This window comes from Brienomyrus brachyistius, chromosome 9, assembly GCF_023856365.1.
Source record: "Brienomyrus brachyistius isolate T26 chromosome 9, BBRACH_0.4, whole genome shotgun sequence".
Lineage (NCBI taxonomy): Eukaryota > Metazoa > Chordata > Actinopteri > Osteoglossiformes > Mormyridae > Brienomyrus > Brienomyrus brachyistius.
This window is the reverse complement of record NC_064541.1, coordinates 21,754,798-21,781,730: the sequence shown is the minus strand read 5'-3', so window position 1 is coordinate 21,781,730 and position 26,933 is coordinate 21,754,798. Positions and strand designations below refer to the sequence as shown.

Sequence of the window (26,933 nt, the reverse complement as noted above, 5' to 3'; positions counted from 1 at the left end):
TGACACATTGAATATGCCACTGGTTATCCAGTCTTTCTTTCAGTTGGTTTCAGCCTCTGCTAAAATCCTAAAAAGATGCTTAACAGAATTAAGTCAACCCTGTCTACAGACATTGAGTGTACAGAACAGGAGGGATGCCAGCCTTTTCCATCTAATACACTGATCAGATGAATCCAGGCATCAGTGTAGTTTTGTGGAGGGTCATTTTTATAGGTTGGCTGTGTGAGGGTAATGGTAGACTAGGGGTTTGGGGTCTTGGTGGCTTTGAACAGAACTGCAGTGTTGCTGGGCAGGTCCCACTGGAGATGTTGGGCCCCATGAAAGCACATGATATTGCTCCCAGACCAATCCAGTTATGTTCCAGATATTTTAGGGCCTCTGTCACTCGGGGGCCCTTGGAATCGTTCTAACCCATCCCCCCTTACGGCGCCTCTGCCGCTGGGTTCTTCTGGGCTCAGCAGGGTTACTGCTATCTAAACAGCCCTTCATCTTCTGGCTCAATGATGACAGAACACCACTGAGGCCACATGACCCATTAAAAAATGTTGCGTTTTCACACATGGAGTGTTGCAGCCAACAACCTTACATAATTCAACTTTTTTCAGCAAGTGAAGGAAAGTGAGGTTGCAGTGGGCTAAAGGGTGGATATATTGGATGCTGGAAGATGGGGAAAGTGTCAGCTGGTTGGTAATTTGCAGTTCCTGCTGTTAAATGTTGATGGGTGGGCTAGGACATGCAGAAAAGCACGAGTTCATGCATCCATCAGGCTGTGTTTCACCATTGCAGGCTGGTGCTGACAGTGGGCTGGTGTGGGCTGTGTTTTCCTGGCTGGCTGTGGCATCAGAGCATCCAGTGCATTCGGCAGCGTAATGCCCTGTCCCGCAGGACTAAGGTTCTCTAGTAATGGTTCTACGAACATGACAATGACTTCAGCTTAATGCACTGACCTCCCCGGTCACCAGATCTCAATCAGTTCAAACATCCACGGAACGAATTGGAACAAGCTATTGGGAATGCAGATCCAGCAGCAGGCAGCTCAGCTGTAGCCAGAGCAGGGGTCAGCATGGACTGGTATCCCCGTGGAATGCTTCTGACACATTGTTGAGTCTATGCCCTGATGAATTGAAGTGTTTCTGAGGGCAAGAGAGGGTGCAGAATAATATTAGAAATGTCCCTAATGTTTTGTGTACTCGGTATATGCCTCCATTAATTCATATTCCATAAATGGAACGTGTAGTGACCCTGCACTAGATAAACGGTTATGGAAAATGATAACTTGAGAGCACTTAATCATATGCACTGGAGTACTCTCCATAACGACATCTCTCACTTACTAAAAACAGTATTTGTTTAGGAGACCAGCATAACTTTACGCCACTTGTCCCCCTCTCCTGAAAACTACGGGTCAGTTACAAGTTCAACAAAGTTAATGACAGCTCAGCGCAAAAAGCAAAAAGACGTTCAAGTATGTATGTATGTATAATACGTGAACTGTAGAGGGCGCCATTGCGCAGCATCTTTTTTTTTTTAAATAACCAAACGCTCATTCAAAGTTTAAAAATGTGTTTTTAGATCTTATCCAATGCTGATATGGGATACAGAGTTTACAGGCGCATGTGTCTGTGTATTCGTGTTCTATGTCTGTTTTGTGTCGAGTTAAGTCTATGGGGTAGTTTGTGTCTGAGCGTTCGGATGACGGAATGCATTTCTCTGCGGGAGATGTGAGCTGACTCCTGCAATGGTGTCTGACTGCCCGAGTCTGTGTGTCAAAGTATATTTTAAGCATGTTCTCTCATAGCATAGCAATGGCACTCATTTGACTGACCGCCCCCCCCCCGCCTCCCTCCCCAACACCACCCCCACACCCTTTCTACTCATTCACTCTCACTCCGCAGACAAGAGAAACCAACATATTCTGTAACCTGACCAGGAGAGTGACAGTCAGTGTCTGGGAGAATTTACAGTCATGTGACCCTTCTGTTGTACAATGTTTCATGAACAAAAACATGTGGTTGACCGAACAGAGAGATGGAAAGCTGCAGGTGCGAAGCTAAATAAGTATATTAGTGTTACCAGAGAAAAGGTAAACAAAGGACGACCAGAGAAAATGTCTGAATGGGGCAACAGTTGGAGAGTTGCACAACTGCCAGAGAGACAACAGAAGTCCCTCTGCAGTCAGCAGGCTGTGGAAACCGGATACCAGTCAGAAGTCTGCTCTGTTTCAGAGAAGAAGCAGGACAAGGACTCAGTACAGCTGGACCAACCCCCCACCCCCACCGCACCCCCACCGCACCCCTTGCAGCCGCCTGTGGTCCCCAGAGACACTCTGGCTGCACTGGACTGAGCACCAGCTTTTCACCCGGCACCCCACCGTCTCCTGTGAGATGCCCCCCACTATAAACAGAGTCCCTGCAGCACAGTTTCGAGAGGTGACGGCGTCAGTGTGCACACCCTCAAACCAGTTCCAAGCAGAACGGAAGGTCCTTTTTTTTTCCTGGGTGGTCAGTCACCATGGAAAAGGTGCACAGGGCCTGTGGCTTGATGTCATTCTGGGCTGTAGGCAGTGAAATATGTCAGCAGAGATTCACATTCCTCCCCGGTGTATCGAGGGGGGAAACAGAGATATGCAGACTGCCCTCGGAGTGTCTGTTTTTATTAGAGGGAGTGACTAAAGTCACAGTACATCGCAGGACAATGTTGAGTGGAAACAAAGCAAATCAGCCATCACTAAAGAAACCTGGAGGTAGATATATGAGCCTGATACCAGCAATGACCTCCTTGTGGGGCCTAGTATGATAGCTCACCCCTGACACCTCCCTGTATTCCAAACAGATCCCTGAGACATGCCAAGCGGCCACCAAAGCTTAAGGTGATGACCTTCGACCCACATGTACACCGTGCACGCCTCGCTCTCCACATGAGCCACACACTAACGTTCCTCACCTTCCATGAAAGCCCCCCCGCTGTGTACAGCCAAATCCTACCCTTAGCTTCTTCACTTTCAATTCTGAAGTACAATCACTATGCCAATCCACATTATAATTGGGACAAAAAAAAACTTCAAAAGAATGTGTTTCTTTGTTTACTGAGTGGATTCCACGATAATCCTATACTGTATATGCTCAAAGTAAAGGCTTTTGAAGTAAATGAGGTTTTGGGCGGGGGTTGAGAGGAACCTCTGATGTTTGTCTTTCGCAAATGAAATGGATTGAGATGGAGAAAGATGTCATGGGCTTGATAGGTATAGTAGAAAGAGAGAGGGAGATGGGCACAGATTGAACGTTTCAGTTGGAGAATGTGAGGAATGCGAGTTTGTGTCAGTTCCCAACGCTCTGCAGGCATGGCATTCTGAAGTCGATCTGCCGTGTCAGAATCCTGCTCCATCCCCACAGCTGTTTGCCCCCATTGGGGCAGGGAGTGGGGTGGGAGAGTTTGGATATGTGCTCTCCTTGTCACTCGTTTACTTGTCAGTGGTTGTTTTTTCTTCTGCATTTCATCGTCATTCTTTTCTAATTTCTCATTGTTTACATAAATCTTCAGCAGTTCCACAATTAACGCACATACTGTTTTAATATCGACTTCTGAATGACGTTGGACTGCATTTACTTGTGAAATTAAATCAGCGTGAATGATTCCAGCTGCAGTAAACCTACTAAAATAAAAAAAAGCTCTTTCGTTATTTAAAGTTCAATTTTTTTCTCAACAAAATGTAAAAATTGTACTTTTTAAATAATGTATCATCTGGTTCTCTCTCTCTTCTGCTGTGTTCTTTGAACGCGTGTTGATTTTCCTCTTTTCTACAAAATGATCTTGCCTTGTTCTCACCCGTTCGTGAATAAAGATTTGTTAAAACACACTCACTCTTCTCCCTAACGCTCTAACGCTCTCTCTCTCTCTCTCTCTCTGAATTCCTCACAGGATCAGACCTGCTCTTTTATGCCTGTGCGCTTTTCAGTCAATATATAAATGGCAAAGAAAAATTTGCCGCTGAAAGTGTACCCAGTAAAAAAAGGGAAACGTGAAAACGAAATGCTTGCATGGAGAGCTACAATAATGACAGACAAAAGTGACCAGAAAAAAAGCGAAGAACAAAGGAGGTGACAGAGAAAAAGAAAAATGAAACGACGTCCAAGGGTGGCGGTACCATTCAGAAGGGGGATTTTCAGTCTCCTTGACAACCGAAAAACCCTGACTAGTGAGAAGTGAAAAGAACAAGAGAGTGACATAATAAAATAAGGGACGCACACCTCGCAATATTAAGCATGTTACAGGGAAGTTTTAGAAAGAATTTTTATAGATTCATATTAAGGGACATTTGAAGTATTTACATGTGTCTGTTTCTGTATGGACATGCTAACGGTGTGTCCGACGTCATTTAAAATCACACCCGGTCCGAGTTAAGTGAAAACTGGAAGCGAGTGACTGGTCGTTAATAGTATGCAAGGATAAGCAGAGCCCCAGAGCATTTCAGTGGCTAGTATTCACATGAACAAAGGAGTACTGGAGAAGTGAAAAAAAAAATGAAGACACGGCTGTGTTCGCTTCACTTCACTTCTATGCCATCACTCACTACACAGCCTATCTGCCTGTGTCCCTGTGACTGCAACCTTGGATCTTTTCCACCCAGTGCATCCCTATTCGACTTCTCGGAGAGAAGGGTTAGTTAACTGGACAATTAAAGGGTTATACATTTTCTTTATATTGACTAATTCCAAACACTTTATATAACAACAATAATATCAACTAGCCTTAATCTGACGATCTGGGATTACTTGTTCATGTATTCGTTTTTTCCTACTGTCCACAACGCCTTTTTCTTCTCACTCAATTATTCCTTCCATATGCCCACTAAATAAAAACTGGTTTGGGCATATATCCCCTACTTTGAGATAGGAGTGCTTTCAATAACAGTTATTATGCATCATGAATGTGATATAATGCCATACTGGCTGTAGTGGTGTAATCTTCAGGGCTAGTCTGGACAGAATGTATATGTATACATACAACATACAACTTTTTGCCTATTAACAGAATCCCCCTAGAACAAGAAGAAATCGGGTCGGATGTCAGTGAAACATTTGACAAAGAGATTATTTACTTCCTTCCATTTTATTTTATGCTTCCCTCAAATAACAGCGCACCACCTACAAAAAATCCATTAGTCTCCGGGGCTCACATTGAATTTCATACTTTCAAGTTGGGTCACGGAGTCCCGCCCAGAGAGATTCTTGATTGGCCAGTTGCCTGGTAGGGTATGCAAATGAACACCTGGATCAGTACCGTGATTGGTCAGAGCTGGTGCGGCTATGTAAATGAGCACCTGGTGGCGTTTGCTGGCCTCACGGGTAGCTGAGGTTTAGAGCCGGGCTCTGATTGAAAAATATAAAGGCGTCCCAACGCGTTTAACTTTTATACGTCTTTTTTCTCCTTTTCAAAAATCTTGTTTTTAAGTACGCGTCCTTTCTCTTACTGTGCCATATATAGGACATAACTTGTTTTCCCCCCTGGATTGTTTTCTCAGATAATTCTTTTGTTTATATTTTTATTTTCTTCTGTGACGTTGACAGCGGTCGAGCGATATTTTGGACCTTACAGTAACCGCGGACTATCTCCGGATTTGCGCAAAAGCGTAGCAGCGCAGTTAATATCTTTGCCAGGGAATCGAAGGGGAGCAAGAAGGATCTGTGAGGGACCTCGTCTTTTAGGTAAACGGCGTACAGTCCTCTGCCTGCATATATAACATTTGTCCAACAAACTTTTGTATCTGCCAGTTGTTTCTAAATGGGTTTTAGACGTGTATTGCAACACTGCAAAAGTACATATATTTTTCCAAATCTATGTATTTGTTAGCGTGTCGGGGTCTCTAACTCGCTGTGAATTGGCGTCTGCGTGTCTGGATCTGTATAAGGGAAAGTTGCTTGGCACCAGGGAAAGACGCACTGCGCGGTGTAACGTTGCGCCTGTTTATTTGTCTGTCTAACACGGATCCTTTACCTACAGCGTCCCAAACACCGACTTTATGAAGTTATATCGTAATCATTGGATTTTATGTTGTATACGGCCGCGTCCCGTTTTGAAGAGTCTGTCATCTGCAGTAGACGTTTTATTTGACCTTTTTAAATTACCGTTATCGTAATACTAAGTTTACGTTTCTCGACTGTAATAACAAGTGATGCAAGTGGTTTTTGCTGTAGTTTAGCGTTGGACCTTTATTAGTAATTACAGCGTTCAAGTTGTGGCCTGCCAGGCTGGATGAAGCTTATTTATTGCGGGGTTGAAAACACAGGGCAGAAGCCTTACTGTACAAAGGGTCTGTCTTGGAGAAAGGTAATGATACGTTTTTTGGAGTTAAAATGTATGCTGAGGTGTGATTAATAAAGCCGCTTTTTCAAGATGAGGTTTGTCGTTCGTTTGTAAAAGTTCACTCATGAAAACTACCCTTCCTTTTTTTTCCTCATGTTTTTTTGAGCATTATTATTCACAGTGAATACAAAGCCATGTAGTTATGTTGTGTAAAATGCACACAACTCAAGACTGATCGGCAAGATATGTCGTTAAATATATTCGAAGTTGTGCCAAACATCTAATCTACACAGGGTGTATCAACGTGGGCAGGGCCGTGACAAGATTCTTAACATAAGAATGTTCCCCCATTTATTGGGTGAAAATAGAGTGTTACGTTGAAAGTCTTATACTTATTTTAAAAGTTATATTTTTTTAGTCTTTTAAAAATATTTTATGGGTTGATGCATTGGACCTGCTGTTTGGCTTGTTGTGAAAAGTTTAACACCCATGAGTCGTCTGGCCAATGTAAAGGTGGCAAAATGAGGTTTCAGGTGAAGTTACAGCAACGTATTTTCAATAAACAATGAAGTGTGAGTGAAAAAATCATGCAGCTACCACGTTCACCATTATGCATTGATTTTAATAGTGGTTGTTTTTCACTTTAAAATTTTAATAGAGCCGAATGAAGTGCAGTGAGAAACATTCCCATGACATCGAGTAGGCCCATGTGTGAATGGAGGGCACTGCAAGCCTCTTTGTTACTTTCCAGTTACTTAGTAGTAGTAGTAATATTAGTTGTATAAACACAGCAGAATATTTCAATTGAGTTTCTGTCTAATGGAGGCAAGGGTTTCTCTGTAATACTTATCTCTTCCTGAGCAGTGATGGACAAGAAACATGGTGATTGACCTTTAATATAAGCTGCTTCTATGATTTTGTTTTTATGGTCACCATGGTTTCCGGTGCAGCCGATATCTGCCAAAAAGCGATATTACGCTCATTTTATTCATCACCAGCTGATTTCCTGCATATCTGAAGGACATTGTATTTATTGCGTGCACCCCAAAGAGCGAACAAACCGCTTTGTGTTATGCCGAGAGACATATTTCGGTTGGAATCTGTATTGGAGCTGAATTCCCGAATCCAGCAAACGTTCAGCAGTTTTATCATCCAGTGATAACATCCACGGTGAGGCGAGAGTATTACACACACAGGATTCTGTAGGTGTTTGATGTAACTCTACTTCAATAAACAGAAAGTGAGGGACGGCTGTCCAAAAGCAGCTTCACCTCTGTTTGTGCTGATGTTTAGCAAACATAACCCAGCCCCAGCCCCAGGTCCCCCTTCCCTCTATTCCTCACTTTGGTTTCTCTCCGCCCAGCTCATCTTTGAAGACATAATTGATCGTTTAAGCAATTTGTCTTTCCTCACGTTATCTTCATTCATCCCTCTACCACTCCCACTTTCTGTCCCTTGATCCCGTTTTTCCCGCTTTGAAGCCGCCACCGGTCTTTCAGCTGTCTCCCCCCCCCCCCCCAGCTGTCTCCATTGCCCACCCACCCCCCAGGGCAGCTCACCTCACAAATTAAATGGCAGAAATATAGCATTTGTGTGGGACTGTTTGGGAAAGCTGTTCTTATGGGTTTTGGTTTTTATGATAGTATTATATTTCTGTGGAAGGCATGTGCTGTGCCCTTACCTATGGATACATACACTGTAAGCTTATGAAAGCTTATGTAGCTCTACACAAGAGGGTCTGCTAAACCATATAGTGACAGATTGAAATGCTCTATTCATTTTCCATAAGCGCTTGATGGCTACTATGGAGCCAGTGGCAAGAGAATTGATTGATATCAGAAGGTCAGGTCATGCATGTGACAGCCAGGTAGAGCTGAACACTGTCGAGCCAACTGTCAAGGGGGCCAGTGTGCAATTCGGTGGATCAGGACGCTGTGATTGTGATCAGAAGGTCATTGGATCAGATTCCTCCATTGGAAGAGTAATTTTGCCACACTACCCATGGTAAAGGCTCTTAGCCTCTTAATTGCTCCACAGATGGTAATGAATGTATATTGCGTTTTCATCCATCCATCCATTTTCCAAACCGCTTATCCTACTGGGTCGTGGGGGGTCCGGAGCCTATCCCGGAAGCAATGGGCAAAACCTGTTATTTTGACGTTATAGGGACCATTTTTCACTTCCCCCATAATGATTTGTGATTGCAATCAAAAAACTAAAAATGGCAGAAGTCTCATTTTGTTGGTTACTTATGGTTAGGGCTGGTAAGGGGTTAAGGTTATAATATGAATTTATATATATTATTTTCTGCCTTGAACATAATTGGTGGTGTTGTATTGTCTGTGGCTTGTGGTGGATTCCATCCCTTCCAGGCGGGGGCCATTCTGACATCCCCCAGTGATGACTTTTTTCTTTCAGGTCACGCTTCACGACTCCCTGTGTATTCCTTCGATCCCCCTGCCCGCAGCAGCCCCTCTGGCATCCTGCAAATAATTATCCCAGTTTACTGCCATGGCAAAGGCGTCCAAGAACTTTCCAAGGGTAGATCACACATCAAAGACCTTTTTTTTTACCTTCTCCCCCACGAAATAAGAAGTGACATCATGTTTCCTTTTCAGGTCAGAAGAGTGTGTAGGAATAACTGTCTGTGTAATTAATACATTAAAGGAAGTGTTTTTTTTTTTTTTTCTTTTCTCAGAAGCTGGGGGTGGGAGGAATGAGCAGGGGTGTCCGGACCGGATTCTGTTTTATGAAGTGAGAGCGCTCAGGCCCCCGGGGCGGGCAGGTGGCGGGCAGGATTTTCTTGTAGTTTTCTCACTTTGGCGATGGAGAGGCCATAACCAGGTTCTCGGTGCTACTTGAAATGCTGAGCTTAGCTTGACATGTTCCCGCTCAACCTGCCCTGACTGGGAGTCCCCACCCCCCTCCAAAAGTCAGTGTGTGAACAGCCTTGCCATACTTTTCACATAACCCAAAATTAAAAAAAAAAAAAAAAACCCTACCCCCAATGTAAATATGGGATCTTTTCTCCCTTTCCCTGCCATCTCGTTGTTAACGCCTGTCAGAATTGCACTGACCTCTCAATCAGCCAGTAACAGTGGGTCGCCAGAATCGCTGTCTTATTATTGGCTGACTGAGAGGCGATCCCAAAAACCCGCACCCACACCGGGCCTCCATGCAACAGGTTACACACCCCTGCTTTAAGTGGTTAGTCGGCTAGGAGGATCTCCCCCATCATCTAGACAGCATGAGGAATGTTTAGTGCTGGTGTCTTTGTGTGGAGAGCACACTATGCCTCAGACACGCAGGGCTGGGAGGCGGGTCAGCCATTGCTGTGGCACAGAGATTACAGTGGATTTCTTAATGCTGTTTTCTTTATGGTTTGGTTATTTTCCGTTGAGGCTTGTTGTTTGTTCACATTGCACTAAGTGTTTAATTTGTATGCATGGTGTGTCTGTGTACCATCCCCCCCCCACCCCCCCGGAGCCCCTTTAAGCCGTCTCAGTAGAAAATGGCATTTCCACTTTCCAGATGTGCGCCTTCCCTCCTCGGAGTCCTGCTTACCGCACTTCTGATCCGTCACGGCAGCATGGTGCTCCGACTCAGATCCGCTGTACGCACGCACACCACGCAGTTTTCCCGCAGTCGTACTCGACGCCGCTGGTCATTAGGGGTGGGGCGGCTCTTCAGCAGGCGCAGAAAAACATCACGCGGGAGTGAAAAGCTGGACCGAAGACGAAACCCCAGACTGGGGCCTGATTTCGGCTGCTTACCGATCAGCACGGTTGTGGGATCCCCACCGAGTGCGAAATACCCGCCGTCCAGTAAACAAGATGGGCAGGTTTTGGCAGACGCTCATGACGGGGATGCGCACAGAGAGCATTCACACTCTGCCGCTTCCATCTGCCTCCGGCCGTCATTATTTACACTCACCCCCCCCCCCCAAATATTTGTGGATCTGTGGCAGTGCTGTGTGGGGTAGGAGCTTGGACACCTGGCCCAATGAGGTGCACTTTCGAGTGCGGTGGTCACTGGGATTTTCCGGAATGGCCGGCGCTGGGTGACTCGGCGCCGGCGGAAGTCCGCCAGAAGTAGCGGTAACTCGCTGAGAGCATTTGGATGCGAAGATGCTCTTTTTCCGTGGTTAGATTTACTCCCGCTTACTCACGCTATTTTTCTCACCCACAAATTCAGATCCAGCAGCCCCCCCGGCCTCCCACCTAACAGCTTGCAGTAAAAATGCTTCGGTTGTTGTGACAGAGTTGGATCTGTGCAGATAAAATGGAGGTTATTGATGTTTTTTTTTTGTTATTGTGGGTGCTGCAGCTGTTGTGTCCATACGGCCGTGGGCTGGTAGAGGGTCTCTGCTTAAATGGCTGGCCGTACGGGGTGCCCCGCTTGGACGCAGGGTGCCCCTCTGACTCAGCCTGCCTTCATCACTGCGGACCGAGTTCATTCACTCTGAAGCGTGATCTGTTTTCTGAAAGCCTGCCAGAGCTCTCCCACACTGGCAGCCTGTGTGTCGGAGTCCATCCTGCCCTGGACAGCTGCCCCGGCAGGCGGACGGCGAGGACTCGCGGATGAGTCCTGTTCACGCACACAGTCGCATTTCCGCGTTAGCGGGACCTGGGGTTAGTGCCTCAGCTATATTAGACACTGAAAGGATTCCAAGCATGAGAATTGATGACAAAGGTTTTACTTTAATTAACAAACTGGTGACGTTGAAAAATAAAGTTGCGTGGATACCTGTGGAAGTAACAAATAAGTTGCAGGCATTTTTTATTTTTTTTTTAAATCATTGGTTAAATTAATGGCACCCACCTTACTCCACACACACGCGCACACACACGCGTACACACATATAAACCACAACGTATGTATTCAGATCTCTGCAGAGACTCTTCATTCGGGTTTATATTATGGGGACCTGAAAAAGTCCCCACAAGCTAAAGAGTAGCTGGTTTTTTTATGACATTGTGGGTACATTTGGTCTTTATGATATGGTAAATGCAAACCCTTGCCCACATACACACACACACACACACACACAGCTGCCTTCCCTTCCCTTTCTCCATGGCTGATGCAGCCTCAGTCAGTACACAGGCATCCTATTCCCCTGTGTTTTCATGTGTGTCAGCTGCCTGCCCCCCCCCCCAACCCCCCTAGATGGAGAGCTGCAGAACAGGCCCCTTTGTGCCTCTCCTCAGTGCAGTGCTAACAGCCTGTTGCGAGTGCCTTTGGGGGGCTCGGCATTCCGCGCCTCCCTTTCTTTTGCCGTTGTCTCCCTGCCCTGGAAGCAGTCCTCCGGCACTCCTGCCTTCCCCAGAGCTATGAACATGGGCCTGTCTTTACATGACCGTAGATGCTGATCCAGTTTTTACTGCTTCTTCTCACGCCTCTCTCCCTTCCAGCCATGGGAAAACCGCGGTGACCCTGTTGATGAATAAACGGTGCATCGATCTGGTTTATGAGTGAGGATTTCACGAGTCTTAAAGACCATTTTTAAATTCATTTCTGATGTTTCTCTTTCTGGCAGGTATGTCTGTAGCAGTCAGCGTAGGTCCAGACAGGTAACTAGGTGTGTTGTAATCGTCACGGCGACGATGAAGCTGTCGCTACTCGCCACTGTCGTCGCTATCCTTGTGGCTGCGTCGACCTCGCAGGACAACGAGTGGCACTTTAACTCAGGTGAGTGGGCGGGGCAGCTTTGGGCATCTCTGCGGTCATAGGCTCCTCCTCCAGGCATGTGTCATTAGGCAGTTGTCTTATTACTTTGTTCCTGACGTTTTGCTCACGTGTCTAGGATACCAGCTGCCCTCCTTAGCTGACCACATACTTCAGACGACGTCCGGATAGAATGAAATCAAACACGTTGGCAAGAACAGTCTATCGCATACTTAAAATGACCCCTCCTTATATGTTCTGTCACGCCACAACACTAGAACACGCAGAATGTTTTCAGTGCTGCAGTCCCACATACTGTATGCTTATTTGCAATCTCTACCCATGAATTGCAAGTTATCTACATGTTTAAAATCTCAAGGTGACCAATCCTAAATGTGGATAACATTGCACAAGTCCATCGAGTTTTCCTACTAAGGAACGCATGATTGCGAAGGCTTTCGTATTTTCTTCTGTAACTTTTCAGGGCACTAGTGACACAAGAAAATGCACATATTGTATAGAAAATGTGGAAAGTGGGTGGCATTGGAACAAACGATAGAGTTTGCCTCACGGGCCATAGACAGGCAGTGCTCCAACACGGTGATCACCACTCATGAAACGCTGACTTCATTTGAAGTATGTGGTCAGCTTTCGGGTGCCCTCACATCCCACCCCTGATGCTTCCTGTCTCAGGAGACCACGTGCTAGTGACTTGTCAGGTTGGCTTATATAAATTTGCACTGGTGCCAGGAGTCACATGGGGGAAATAGATACAATGGGGCAGGATGTTGCCCAAAAGGGCGGTTAAAGGATCGCACTCGGGGTGGCTGCAGTGAGGGGCGTCCCCAGTGACATTCAGTGGTGTCACCGTGCTGTGCTGATGAAACCCACATGGAGGTCATGCTGTCCTGGCGGGGGGAGCGAGGCCGGCAGCCTGAGAATCCGAGAGGTGTTTCTGGCAGCAGGGTGATGTAATGAAACAGGCACCTGTCTGTAAAAGAGGAAAGAGTGTTGTGGGGGGGGGGGGGGTTAGTGTTTGTGTTCCAGCCACAAATTCCCAGCTAATGACTCAGACAGCAAATAAGAGGATCACCCCCTCCCCCCCCTCCACACTATGAGATCAGTCCAGTTAATGTCACATTAAATAATGTTTGCAGATATCTGACCTCACGTCTGATATTCGAGCTCTGTCTCCAATCCCCGTCCTGTGCTCTCTGGGTCACCGTGGGGCAGGCTTACCGTGCTACCATGGCGACAGGGGCTTTGTGCGGCATGGGATCTGTCCAAGAGGGTGCCGGGGCAAACGCCCCCCCCCCCCCAGGCCAGTGAAAACGGAGACAAGTGCAACAGAAGAGATTTCCCATTGGGGTCTGCTGGGCCTCAGTAATTAAGGAATGTCAGCGTGGCAACGAGAGAGAGAAGTTAAGCTGGTCCCGGAAGCCGAGGTTAATGCTGTGAAGCGCGTGATTCACCATGTCTCAGGGCTCTGCTGGTCAGGCGTGTGGCGTAATCTGTCTGGCTGTCAGACAGCGGGCTTCCCGGTGACTGAGGTGCCTCCGTAGTTTGGTGAGCCCGGCATGGTGCCACCATAATGGCACTGAAATCAGGCAGCCGCTTTAGGAGCATTATGAGAAACACAGAGAGACTCAGGAGAAGCTTCCATCCCCACGTCGTAAGACTCCTCAATCGGCACATGCCACCACCGCATCCTTACTATACATCCCTAATACACATGACTCATGTCATCTCTTCCTAAGGAACCTGCTGTTTTCAGTATGTCATCTGTATATCATCTGTAAACTACATTTCCATCCACCCTTGCTGCGTACATTTATATTTATACTTATGTCTCCTGCGACAAGGTACACTGCACTTTAAATACAAAGCTCTAACATCACATGCAAATATACAGTTTTTAACCTTGATTATTTTCTATATTAGAACATCTGTATATTCTGTATTACACTGCATTCATTTTGTACTCCATTTTATGTATATATTTTTGTTAGTATTGTAACTTTGGTTATTGTAACCGTTTTGCCTTACTCAGATTGTATTTTTGTGTTGCACAGTCTAAGGGTCGTTCAGGGTACATTTCATTACATGTTGTACTTGTATAACCATGTATGTGACGGATAAAGTATCTCGTATCCAGTTGACCCTCCCTTTGTGCCATCCCACTGTGCAGCTCAGTGCCGCTATGCCCTGGGCATGGAGGACGGCACCATCCCCGACTCTGACATCACCGCCTCGAGTGCCTGGTCGGACTCAACAGAGGCCAAGCATGGCAGGTACGCTCCGCACCCCTGGCCGCCCGGCTCCCTCAGCTTCCTTAAATCTCGCGTCACATGAGGGGGGCTGACAGTGATGACATATGAGATTAATCTCTCTGTCCTCAGAACAGATGATACTATCTGCATGCCGGGGAGGTTTAAATTGTTAGCGGCAGACTGCATTCGTAATCAACATGGTATCTCACCAAAGCATTCAGATGAAAGACATTTATAAAAGGCAGAAGGTAGAGGGGGATGTAAACACGTTCGCTTGCTGCCGCCTCCGTCAGACTAAGCACAGGGGAAGGTGATGGAGCCTGGTGCCCGGCCGGTTCCGTCTATCCCAGCGGCTCCGAGTACCTGCAGGTGGACCTGCGCACACTGCACTTCCTGTCGCTGGTGGGCACGCAGGGCCGGCACGCCGAGGGCCACGGCCGCGAGTTTGCCCGCAGCTACCGGCTGCGCTACTCCCGCGACGGGCAACACTGGATCACCTGGAAGGACCGCTGGGGGCAGGAGGTACCGGCTGCCGCAATGCTGCCCCCTTGCCACTGGGGCGCTGTTCTGTTGTGAGATTCTTTCTCAAAACTCTTTCAGATGTCATTCGCACAAGTACGAGCACAGATACATTGGAAGGCTTTATGTCACGTATCCCATCATGCTCTCCTTTGAGACATATGAGTACTAACACATACACTGGGTAGTGAAGCTGAGCGTCTGAGCTCAGGGTCCCCTTGGTGCTTTTAGGGTCTTGCTGAAAGCCCCGATGAGCATGTGACTATTCTGCCAAAGATGAGTTTAGAACCAGCGACCTTACGATCAGAGGTGCAGGAGTCTAGAGCCCCCCTGTTTTTTTTTTCTCCTTAAACTGTGGTCTCCCATCATCACATCTTTGCCTCTGGTGTCCTTGAATTGGCAGAGTGACATGTGGCCACACTTGTCACCTGCCGCGCCAGACCTGAGACGCTGTCGTCTGAGACACTCTCATGCATGCTGGCTGCAGGGATTTGAAATCGATATGCCAGCCAGCCGTAACCGAGAGGAAGCAATGGGGGGGGGGGGGGTGGGGGGACATGGGGTGTGAGAAGTCATGATGGGGGAAGGGGCCTGGAGTCTGAAAAGTGCTGCTTTTGTTAATGAAAATTATGTCTCAATGGAGATATTTCATTGACCAATACAAGATGGTGGAGGAGGCACAGGGCCTGTGAGGGAGTGTGGGGGGTGGGACACGGGGGCTGAGCCCCTGCAATGGACAGCTTCCTCGTCTGAGGATTAATGACAGTTACAGGTTTTCGCTTCTCTCCATCCTGGCAGTAAACTTTACCGCCCCCCCAGGGACGCCGGGGCTCAGACCCGCATGCGGTGCCTTTAAGTCCGTCAGTTGAGGCCCCACCTGGGAGCAGCTGGGGTCCACAGAGCTTTGTAATTAGCACTGCTTCCCTGGGGGGGTCTCTTGGCGACATCGGGGAAGCACACTGGAGATGACAATGTTTTCCAGGAGTCACCGCCCCCCCCCCCCCCCCCCATTATCATGTCACAGACTGTTAGGGAGCACGTAGTCTAGCATGGAAGCGGGGAACAGGGACAGGTTTTGGGTGTCAGGCTCATGCACCCTTGGGGGGTGGGGGGTGGCAGAGGAGGCATTCATCAGGCAGGTAGAGAAGCCCAGGTGAAATGAGTGGAATGAAGTCAGCATTCACCTGACACTGACCCCCCTCCCCTGGGGTGCCTGTGTCCCCCATGTGTTTTCTAATGAATGTGCTTCTGTTTTTTAAACAGCATTACATAGGTGACCTAAAATCTATTTATCATGCACTTATCTGATTGGTCAGAAACCAATTTAACACCAGCCTGCGGAGTAAATAAGTCAATTAAACCAAGGACACAATTTTTTTTTCATTGCAGTTTTTCTATTGCACAAGACATTAAAAAAATACATAATATTTTCCCTCCAGCTCCCCCATTTTACTGCAGTGGAGTTAAGAGCCTAGTCTGTTCTGGAAAGTTTATTTTTTACAGCCATAATCATATTTATTGTGTTCGCTGCAAGCACTAAAAGTATATTTCGCGTGGTGCTGTGACTGTAATCACCCTCCTCCTCGGCCAGGTGGTGTCAGGGAATGAAAATACGTATGACGTGGTGCTAAAGGACTTGGGCCCGGCCATTGTGGCGCGGATGGTACGCTTCTACCCTTTGGCCGACCGCGTGATGAGCGTCTGTCTGCGGGTCGAGCTCTACGGATGCCTGTGGGACGGTGAGTGAGCGTGACTCTTCTGCAGGATTCCCTTGGACATTTATGACCATCTACGCAGTGTGATCTGGAGCAGTGGCAGAATGTGTGTGTGTGTGTGTGTGTGTGTGTGTGTAACCGTGTCACTTTCTCACTCTCAGACGGCCTGAAGGCCTACACGGCCCCGGTTGGACATGTCATGAACCTCTCCGGGTCGCTGGTCCATCTGAACGACTCCACCTACGATGGCAGCACAGAGGGAGGGTACTGATCATTATTACTGTCTCTAAACATGAAGGAGAGTCATAGACACATGTACAGATCAAACTCAGGGTCACTTTCTGATTGGCCGGGGGATGAGAGTTCTGCAGCTTAGGGTGCTGGCGTGTGAGCGGAGCGCTCAGTGCCGTCTCCTGTCAGGATGCAGTTCGGGGGCCTGGGCCAGCTGTGCGATGGCATCCTGGGGGGTGACGACTTCATCCAGAGCAAGGAGCTCCGTGTGTGGCCTGGCTATGACTACCTGGGCTGGAGTCGTGACGCACTGGGCCAGGGTAGCGTGGAGGTGGAATTCCACTTCGAGAGACCACGCATCTTCCACAGCATGCAGGTCAGTGCATAGGAGCTTGAGTGGAAACCAAGTGGGTTGGGAAAAGAGGCTTTGGAATGCAGAGTGGGCAGGATTCTCACTCACGGCTCTTTCAACTGATTGTACACATAGCTTCTCCAACTGAGTTTGTCGTATTTCTCCCATAAAACCTGCAGCATGATCCTTGGAACAAAGTCATGCTGTTTCAGTAACTCAGTACCCAAGTGGGAATGTTTATCATCTTTGCCGGGAAAGACCCCAGGTTATCTGAGAGCTCCATCAGGCCGACGGGGGTGAACAAGCACAGTGTGATGACATCATTCGAGTCACACGCATGCAGGTGCACAGCACCGATCTCGACCTGTAACTGGGGTCATGGGAGGTGGTGATGGAGAGCAGTGGAGGCGAGAGGCGAGGTGCCGGTCATACCAGCATGTGCTGCCAATGCTGAGCATGTGCTGTACAGAGAAAAATCCCTCCATGGACACATGTTATGAGTTACTGGATGGTCACGATAAACAGACCAGTTAGCACGAAGTTTTATGCGTCATAAAGGAATTTATTTTGAATCATCATTTGAATTAACCCTTTCCCCTTCCCACAACGGAAATCGAATTCTGCATCTGAAGACGATTATCTTGTCCGCAACAAGTAGTCTGTAATTCAGCGGGGTGTTTAATTACCCGCTAATGTGCTTCTCTGCCGGTCCCTCCCTTGGTTTTCCTCACTCAGTGAATCTCTTTGTTTTTCCATTGTTGTTTTAAAATGCATTGTTTAAAAAAACACCTAAATGTTGCCCAATGTGCTTTTGTCTTCCTTTTTTTTTTTTCCTTCCCCGGGCTGTTTTGGAATGTCGGTTTAGGCTGTCTTAGTCCCTCCCCACCCCCAAGAAATTAAATCCCAGCTAGAATGAAGAGTTTTACAGGTCTCCGGGGTGTTTGTGGCTAGCCGCTCCTCTGTTCCACACGGTCTGACAGGAAGCATTTGCTGAATAGATGCAGGAGCCTCATCTGAAGTGTGTGTGTGGATTTTAAGCCATTAGTCTGCTTTTTAATAAAACTCATTTTCTTTTTATCTGAGGTCATTTATTCCAGCTGAGCATTAGGTTTCTCTCTGTTTCAGCTTGTCAGACACACCTTGTAAGTCTCTCTCTCTGTTCTCCCTCAGGTGCACAGTAACAACCGACACACCCAGGGGGTGAGAGTCTTCAGCAAGGTGGAGTGCTATTTCAAGCCTGGGGTGCTGCGTCCGTGGCTGGCCCCGCCCCTGTCCCTCCCTGTGCCCCTGTCGGACCTAAAAGACCCCTCGTCTCGACCCATCACCCTGCCCCTGGGAGGTCGCCCGGCCCAGTTCCTGCGCTGCCACTTCTCATTCTCGGACCGCTGGCTCCTCATCAGCGAGATCTCATTCTACTCTGGTGCGTAGAGCCACCCGGGGTGACGGGGGAGGGGGGCGTGTGGGAGGAGGCACGAGTGGGGGTGCATGGCGACGTGATGCCACCGCAATACGCTTGCAGACTATTAGCACGGCACAGGAGCTCAGCAGCACTGGGGGGCGCCCACGCAGTCAAGGTGGCTTCAGCCAATAAGCTCGTGGGGGGGGGGTTCACACTGTCTGCAGACAGCTTCTGTTACAGTCGTATGTGTTACCCAAGGTGTGCTGGATCTGAATTCATAAGCAGCGCAATATGCAGGATTGGAGCTGGCCCCTAATTAGAACAATTAGAGGTTTTCTGTTGTAGCCGGGGACTGTGGGAGTTTAATGTACTGTTGTATGCCTATATACGCCTGACGGGCACAGTCTGTAATTGAGTTATAGGGATCTATGTATTTGTTTGACCTTAGTCATGGTTTTTACTTTTCCTTAGAACCCTATGAGGCACCAACTACTGTGGCCCCCGGTCCCTCTTGGCCACCCACTGCCCCCAGCCCTGCAAGCACCGGACTCGGCACTGGTGAGTCCTGCACGTTGTCTTGGGGGCAGAAAGTTGGCCTGCGTGTGTGTGTGTCTGGGCGGGCATCCCGTACGCGTCCCGTGGCATACCCTCTCTCCCTTTCTCTTCACATTTACCCCATTGCCCCCACTCTTTCCTCCAGACCCCCCCACCACGCACGCTGTGAACAACACCACAGACAACAGCACGCTGTCAGGTGAGCGACAGGGACAGCAGGTTGGTGCGTCCGCTCATGTGACCTCATGTCAGGCGTGATTGACCAAGCGGAGTGATAATCCTGAAGGAGCATTCGACGGCGTGCCTGTGTGTGGCCGGCCGGGCCGCACTCATTGTTTTACTGACTTCGCCCGTTAAATACTGTTCTGTGTGAAGTGTGCATTTCCTGTTTGAGGCATCAGACACCACACGACGGTATTATTCAGTCCTCCCAGTTCACCGCAGGGTCACCTCTTCAGCGACTCATTGAACGTGGACATGATGCTGGTGTGACATCGTCGACCACTGGGGACTCTCAGAAGCAGAGTCGCCAGGAAAAAACCCTGCCTGACTGACTCACTCGCTCGCTTGGTTTTTTTTTAACAGAGATGGGAAAATCCCCAAGACCCGGCATGCCCGTCGCCAAGGACGACAGCAGCGACACCTCCATCCTGATTGGCTGCCTGGTGGGAATCATCTTACTGTTACTGGCTGTAATAGTTTTCATTCTTTGGAGGCAGTACTGGAAGAAAATACTCGGCAAGGTAGGTGAGGGAGGTGGGAGTGTCTGACCTAGGGTGTGTGAGAACTGTTTCTGATGACTGTTTAGCTTCTGTTCCAGTCATAATGTTTACATTAGGGAGCATAAATGTGGCTGCTGTACTGTGATAAGTAAACCGTAGCATACTGTGCTGAGTATTGTAGTGAATATGCCGCACTGTAATGATTACACCTTAATTGGAATACTATACTGTAATTGGCATACTGCATTGAGTACTGTAATGAGTATATAATACTGTAATGCATGTGTCTTCTATATACTGTAGTTCATGTACTATACTGTGTAACACGGAGTATACCTGTGGGCTTACTACTTACTAATGTAAGAGGGAGTAGTGGAGTACGACTGAATCATGCATTGTAATGCTGTCTTGGACTGCAGTAGTTATACTTTAGTGGGCTGGCTTTGGTGTGGTGATTATAGAGTAGTGAGTGTTTTTTTTATGGTGAGAATGATGAGTCAGAAATGAGTTTAGTGTACCAAGTCATTAGTGTGTTTATACTGCACTGAAGTCAATATAATAATGTGAATATACTATACTGAATTGAGTATACTGTACTGAAGTGAGCATACTGCAGTGAATATATTATACTGAAATGAGCATACTGTACTGAAGTAAGCATGTGAGTGAACTGTATGAAGTGAGTATACTCATTGAGTATACTGTACTGAAGTGAGCATACTATACTGAATGAGTGTACGAAGCTTATGTTATAGCAGACATGCTGTCCCTTTCAGGCCCAGGGTAGCCTCTCTGGTGACGAGCTGCGCGTGCACCTCTCAGTCCCCTCGGACAACGTGGTCATCAACAACACGCACAGCTACTCCAGTCGCTACCAGCGCATACACACCTTCCCCAATGACCGGGACCGCGATGGTGACGCCGAGTACCAGGAGCCCAGTGCGCTTCTCCGGTCCAGGGGGGACCGCGACAGCACAGGTAAGGGTATGCAAAATGGCGAGTGTGTGAGCCAACATCTGCATGGTCTGTCTATTGCTACCAGCGTCGGTTAGCCAGAGTGTGTCCTCTTAATGCTGTGTTCACCGCCTGCTGCGTGTTAACATAGCGTGACGGTCCTGTGGTGCGATGCTAACTAGCGTGTGTTAGCATAGCATAACAGTACCGAGCATAACAGTACCGTAGTGCGATGCTAACTGCCGTGTATTCGCCCTGCATTGCGTGCTGTGACTCCCCCTACCTGCCTAGCCCTGCTGTTAAACAACCCAGCCTATCACGTCCTACTGTCTGACCAGAGGCATGCCAAGAACTGGCCACACGGATGCACGAGTGTGCCGGAAAAGATGCACAATGTAAAGCAGGGTAAGAGGCATGGACCCCCCCCACCCCCATTAATATGTGTGTGATGGCACCATTCTTCTTGCAGTATTAGCAGCCTGCTGTGTGAGAGTGTGTGTATCGGTGACTGATGTTCACTCCCCCCCAGGCTGTGGGTTTGACCTGGATGAGAAGGCTGTACCCACGCAGGAGGATCCACCCCCTTACCCCGGAGCCCCGCCCCACCCTCAGTTACCCTCAGTTCCCCCACCTCTCTCACTGCCCCTGGGTGCCGCCAGCGTGCCCCACTACGCCGAGGCCGACATTGTTAGCCTCCAGGGCGTCAGTGGGAACAACACCTACGCCGTCCCTGCCCTCTCTGCCCCAACGGACTGCCATCCGCTTCCCGAGCTGCCTCGTCAGTATCTCGTCTTCAAGGAGAAGTTGGGAGAGGGGCAGTTTGGAGAGGTACATTGTTAATTACTCAGGCTTCGGCTACTACTAGTACCACCGTTATTATTAATCGTTCTGTCCTTTTTCTAGAATTTTTCCTAGCCACAGACTTGCCCATCACGACCCTAGTGTGTCATGTTTTAGCCCGGTGTACCTGCATGGTCCTGCCTGTGTCCTCTGCAGGTCCACCTGTGTGAGATCGAGAACCCGCAAGACCTGCCCAGCCTGGAGTTTCCCTTTAACGTGAGGAAAGGGCGACCTCTGCTGGTGGCGGTGAAGATACTGCGGCCCGACGCCTCTAAGAACGCCAGGTCTGTGTTTGCGCTGACTGTGAGAGCCAGTGAGGATCCTTGGCACTGTTTGTGTAGCATCTCGAGCCGGTGGGGATCCTTAGGGATCACTGCAGCAGCATTCCTTGCCCATAAATAATGCCATCTTTGTGTGCCATTGCCAAGTCCGTGGGCTGTCACCAGTACATTCCTGTTAGTGGCTCGCCATAAAAACCAGATCAGGATGAAATCGGGCCACTTGGTTTTAATTACGGCGATTTCAGCACTCTGTCATGAAACACTGCGGCAATGTTCTGCCCAGCCGACTTTAAGGCTACTTTTAATTCCTGGATTTTAATAGTATCAGCTCCGGATTAGAATGTCAGCCAAAGACATTATAAAGGATAGTAAGGCCAGGCTGGCTGTTCTCCAGCAAACAGCACAATGAGCTGCATTGAGCAAACACAGCGGCGAGCTTGGCAAGGCAGAGGGCAGGGCAGAACACTTACTGCGCCACTCTCGTTTTGAATCCTCTGGAGTGTCGTCTTTTGTTGATACTGTATTTTTGAAGCCTCTGGTTGCCACACTAGCTATTTACAGAGTTGTTTTTTACTTTTTTGGTCTCCTAGAAATGACTTTTTGAAAGAGGTTAAGATCCTGTCTCGACTGAGGGACCCGAACATCATCCAGCTGCTGGGTGTGTGTGTCAGCAGCGACCCGCTATGCATGGTGACTGAGTACATGGAGAGCGGGGATCTCAACCAGTATCTCTCCAGCAGGGTCCTGCTGGACAAGGCGGGACCCTCGCACCATGCCCCAACCATTAGGTAGTGAGCGCCCTTCTGTGGGAACTGGCCGTCTTCCTTAAATGATCTTTTCTCTCCACATATCGTTCCTTCCGCTTTCTATAGCTGCCCCACCAGTGTGAGGCAGTAGTGTGTCTGAAGCCTCTCAGGACACCCCAGGCTCCTGCAGGGCATGCATCGCATGCCAGTCCCTCACACAGCACATACAGACCCTGCTGCACTTATCCACACGTCATTGGGCTGCTATACACCACATGAACATGGGGAGAATGTGCCAACTTCACACGCAGAGCCAGGGGGCGGGAATTGAACCTGCACCCCTGGAGGTCAGAGTCTGTAATGTTACTGCTGTGTGTGTGTGTGTGTGTGGGGGGGGGGGGGGGTGTTGGTGGATTGGTTTGTTTGCATACATCATATTTGGGGGCCACAATGTCCCCAAAGTTCGGTAAAACCTGAAACTTCCTTACGTTTGGGGACACTCCCTCAGGTCCCCATTTGGATAACCTCAATTTCATAAAAATATGTGAATGCAATCAAAGAAGTAAAAGTGATAAAAGTTTTGTATTTTGGTTGGTTACTTATGGTTAAGGTTAGGGCTGGGTAGGGGTTTAGGGTGTTGTGATTGGAATTAGGGTTTTTTCCCCATAGAAATGAATGGATGGTCCCTATTTAGATAGGAAGACCAACTTGTGTGTGGGAGGGGGTGGATGTATGGATGTCTGTATAGATCTGATTTTCACATGTGGATGGCAGACTGGACCATGTAGCTACTTGATGCTGACCAGTATAACATCTTTGCTCCTTTCTGCCAGTTACCCCGCCCTCATCTCCATGGCCAGTCAGATTGCCTCCGGCATGAAGTTCCTCTCCTCCCTGAACTTCGTGCACCGCGACCTGGCCACCAGGAACTGCCTTGTTGGTGGGGAGCGCGACCAGGTTGGGGGCGAGCGCGAGATTAAAATCGCAGACTTTGGGATGAGCAGGAACCTGTATGCTGGGGATTACTACAGGATCCAGGGGAGAGCCGTGCTCCCGATCCGCTGGATGGCCTGGGAGTGCATCCTCATGGTGAGAAGCGCCTGGATTCTGGCCATTTCAGTTTCGTTGGGATACGCTTAGGAATGAGCGCATTCAATGAGAACTAACGTTTGGTCTCATGAGGTTCAAGTCAAGGGGCTGTTTCACAAGCTTAGTCAGATAAAAAAGCGGATTTAAGGTACTCTGGGCTCAAAGTAAGTGAAAGAAGATAAAGTCTGGAATGACTTATATCTGACAAATTATACAGCTGAGCGAGAAATCCTTCGTGAAACAGACCCCTGGATCCTGGATGTTTGATGCGTTAGAGAGAGAGACAGAGCAAGAGATATTACAGAAGCAAATTCAGAAGAGGAGTGTGTTCCATCATGATGGGGGTGTGTATGCGCTCACGAGTTGCTGGTTGACGCTGACCACCTCCAACCCCCCCCCTCCCAGGGAAAGTTCACAACAGCCAGTGATGTGTGGGCATTCGGCGTAACACTGTGGGAGATGCTGAATGTGTGTCAGGCACAACCGTACCCCACCCTGACAGACGAGCAGGTCATCGACAACGCAGGCGAGTTCTTCAGGGACCAAGGCCGGCAGGTAAATCCAGCCCCCCCAATTAAGATATTGCATCCTGATTGGTGGATACCTTTGGGTGTCTCTGCCTCCCGGTCCTGGGCATGCTTACTGAGCCCTGCCTCGCGCTCCCCCATCTCAGGTGTACCTGAACCGGCCGGCCGTGTGCCCACAGGGCCTCTATGAGCTGATGCTGAGCTGCTGGAACCGGGACTGCAAGCTGCGGCCCTCCTTCACCTACATCCACTCCTTCCTGACGGAGGATGCCATGAACATGGTCTAAGTAGCAGGAGGGGGTGTGACATGGGGGCCATGAGTGCAGCACACAGAGAGAGGTGGGCGGCTGAGGTCTGCCGCATGTTTTTTTTTTTGGGGTGGGTCTGAAACACCGCTGGCTCGGTTACAAGCAGACCCCCCCCCCTTTCTGCCTACAGAAAAAACTAGATTTGAATGTAACCGCAATGCTGGGTGATGGGAAGTGGGTGTATATCTGCATAGCGCGAGCCGGGCTGTGAACAGAGTTCTTTTTACTTGCACCAGTGTAAATGTGTACTGTATGAGGTCTTTATCTGAATATATTGAACTGAAACGTGATTAAATCGGCAGAATGAGATGTATGTAATATCCGATAAAACAATAACCAAAAAAAATTGAAAATTAAATTAACAGTTACCCTCGGGGCCGTCGCGGAATAGCAGCAGCTTTAATCTGATTTCTCTTGTCGTGGCATTGAGAAATTAGGTTAGCAGACTAGCTGAGGGTTTCTCCACTGCGGTTTGCGCGTGGAGAGCATGGTGTACTCCCGTCACGCTAGTAACACATTAGCTACCTACTGTAACATAGTTCACTAGAGCTTCTGTTGCTATTGCTGATTCAAAGGCTAACGGTGGAGGGTTATTCTGGTTCTGTACTTTTAAAACGCAGCCACGCTGTACCTTTTGGGGAATTTCAAAAACATGTCATCGCCAGTATGTTAACCTAGTGGCATGCGGTATATCCCAGCGCCCGCTGTGCCAAAGCGCCATGGCCGAGGTATTAAGCATTAATCCATCACACGCCAATCTCAGGCCAGACCCAAATCATAAACTGCAGCATGACGTAATCCTAGATTGACGACAGCTTTGGGAACAGACTGGAGGATGAGTTGGTTCTACACGTGGACTGGGAGCCGTACCTGATCTCCCCTTGGGGAGGTCCCCTCTGGATTGGCCCTCGTGTGGAGAAAACAGCATATGCACTTTGCATGTCCCCATTGTTTGGGAGAAGATGGGAGAGACGACCCAGATTTTGTGCTGACGTGTCCCAGGGCTGTGTACGTCGCTATCAAGTCCTCTGGTGCTCGGCACAGATGTGCCACATCTGTACAGGACACGTTAAATGTACAAGCACTACTGAAATCTCAGTACAGATCTTTCTAACCCTGCTATGCCCCCATGTTTGTAGGGGGCACTCCAGGACCTGGGTGGAAGTGAGGGCAACTGGCACTATATGGCCAAAAGCATGTGGACACCAACTTGTCCAACATTTCATTCCAAAATATCGGATTTAAATATGAAGTTGGTCACACTTTCCTGCTGTAATATCCTGTGCTCTTCTGGGAAGGCTTCCCAATAAAAGCTTGTAACATTGCTGGTGGGATTTTCTGCCATTCAGGGTGGGTAATGATGCAGAGTGATCTGGTCACTTAAGAACATACGAAATTTACAAACGAGAGGAGGCCATTCGGTCCATCAAGCTGGTTTGGGAAAAGGAGTTTGTGTGACTGATGATTTCACAGCAGAAGATGTTTCCACTTCACAATGACCTCACTTACAGCCCACCAGGGCAGCTCTAGCGAGCCAGATCTGGTGAACTGACTTAATGGCATCCTGTGATGGTGCCACGTGGAAAGTCACTGGTCTGATCCCAGTCTCCACAATCAAGGATGCACATATTTTGAGTTTTTGCTTAATGATGCCATTTTGACAAAAAAGAACCATTTGATAACTACCTCTCATCCACTCAAAGGCTAGAGCCTGGATTCATATTAGGCAATCAGTCCCTGAAATGTCTAGGCTGTGAAAAAAGTACAAATTTCATCGTAAAATGTCCCAAATCCACAATAGTAAGGAACATGTTTTGATGTCGTCAAGGTAACATCACAACATACTGTCCCAATCCTACTTATACTATTTCGGACCCTTGCAGCCTCTCACACTCGGTCACTTGCCAGGTGATGTCAGTTAAGTCTGTGAGGGTTCAGAGCATAGACCCCAGGAGGACATTGGGATTGAGCCGTTAGCACCTTCTGTAAAACCACCCCTTCTGCCGTTTGTTGCAGGAGATCGCGTGACTTTGTGCTTAATTATACACCTGTGTCAGCATTGGGTGTGGCTTAATTAGGCAATTCCGCTAATTAATAGGGGTGTCCACATACTTTTTGCCGTGTGGTGAGCATAAAATTAAAATAATCCCATTTTGGAGAGATCAGTGGAACAGCTTGTCCGTGCGTTAGTTTCATTTTTGATACACTGTACTTCCCTAAACATTTTTTATAAGACATGTATCGTCCTCAGTCTTTAAACCAGAACTAATATGTAAATATACAAAATGATCTTTTTCCTTCACTAATATATGAAATTTGATATTTTGGGTCTTCCCATTTTGTTGCCGTTTTCTTTCTCTGGTGTACTTTTTGTAGATGAATTAATAAAGCGACCTTTTCAGATAATATGCAGTGTTTGTCGTATTCTCGATTTAGAGGCCTGTTCATATTCACGGTT

General features: G+C 48.1%; 1 protein-coding gene across 1 annotated transcript; it reads left to right on the top strand.

The window, feature by feature from the left end:
• The first annotated feature begins 5,334 nt into the window (after nucleotides 1–5,334).
• ddr1 (discoidin domain receptor tyrosine kinase 1) lies at nucleotides 5,335–26,881 on the top strand. Its single transcript, XM_049024719.1, has 19 exons — nucleotides 5,335–5,705; nucleotides 11,840–11,991; nucleotides 14,156–14,258; nucleotides 14,531–14,759; nucleotides 16,348–16,495; nucleotides 16,633–16,735; nucleotides 16,892–17,078; nucleotides 18,225–18,474; nucleotides 18,925–19,011; nucleotides 19,154–19,207; nucleotides 19,594–19,751; nucleotides 20,507–20,708; nucleotides 20,976–21,089; nucleotides 21,214–21,512; nucleotides 21,681–21,808; nucleotides 22,396–22,593; nucleotides 23,385–23,640; nucleotides 24,046–24,195; nucleotides 24,314–26,881. Exons 2-19 carry the CDS (start codon nucleotides 11,907–11,909, stop codon nucleotides 24,452–24,454), a joined length of 2,892 nt encoding a protein of 963 aa, XP_048880676.1. The 5' UTR covers nucleotides 5,335–5,705; nucleotides 11,840–11,906; the 3' UTR covers nucleotides 24,455–26,881.
• Nucleotides 26,882–26,933: the final 52 nt, after the last annotated feature.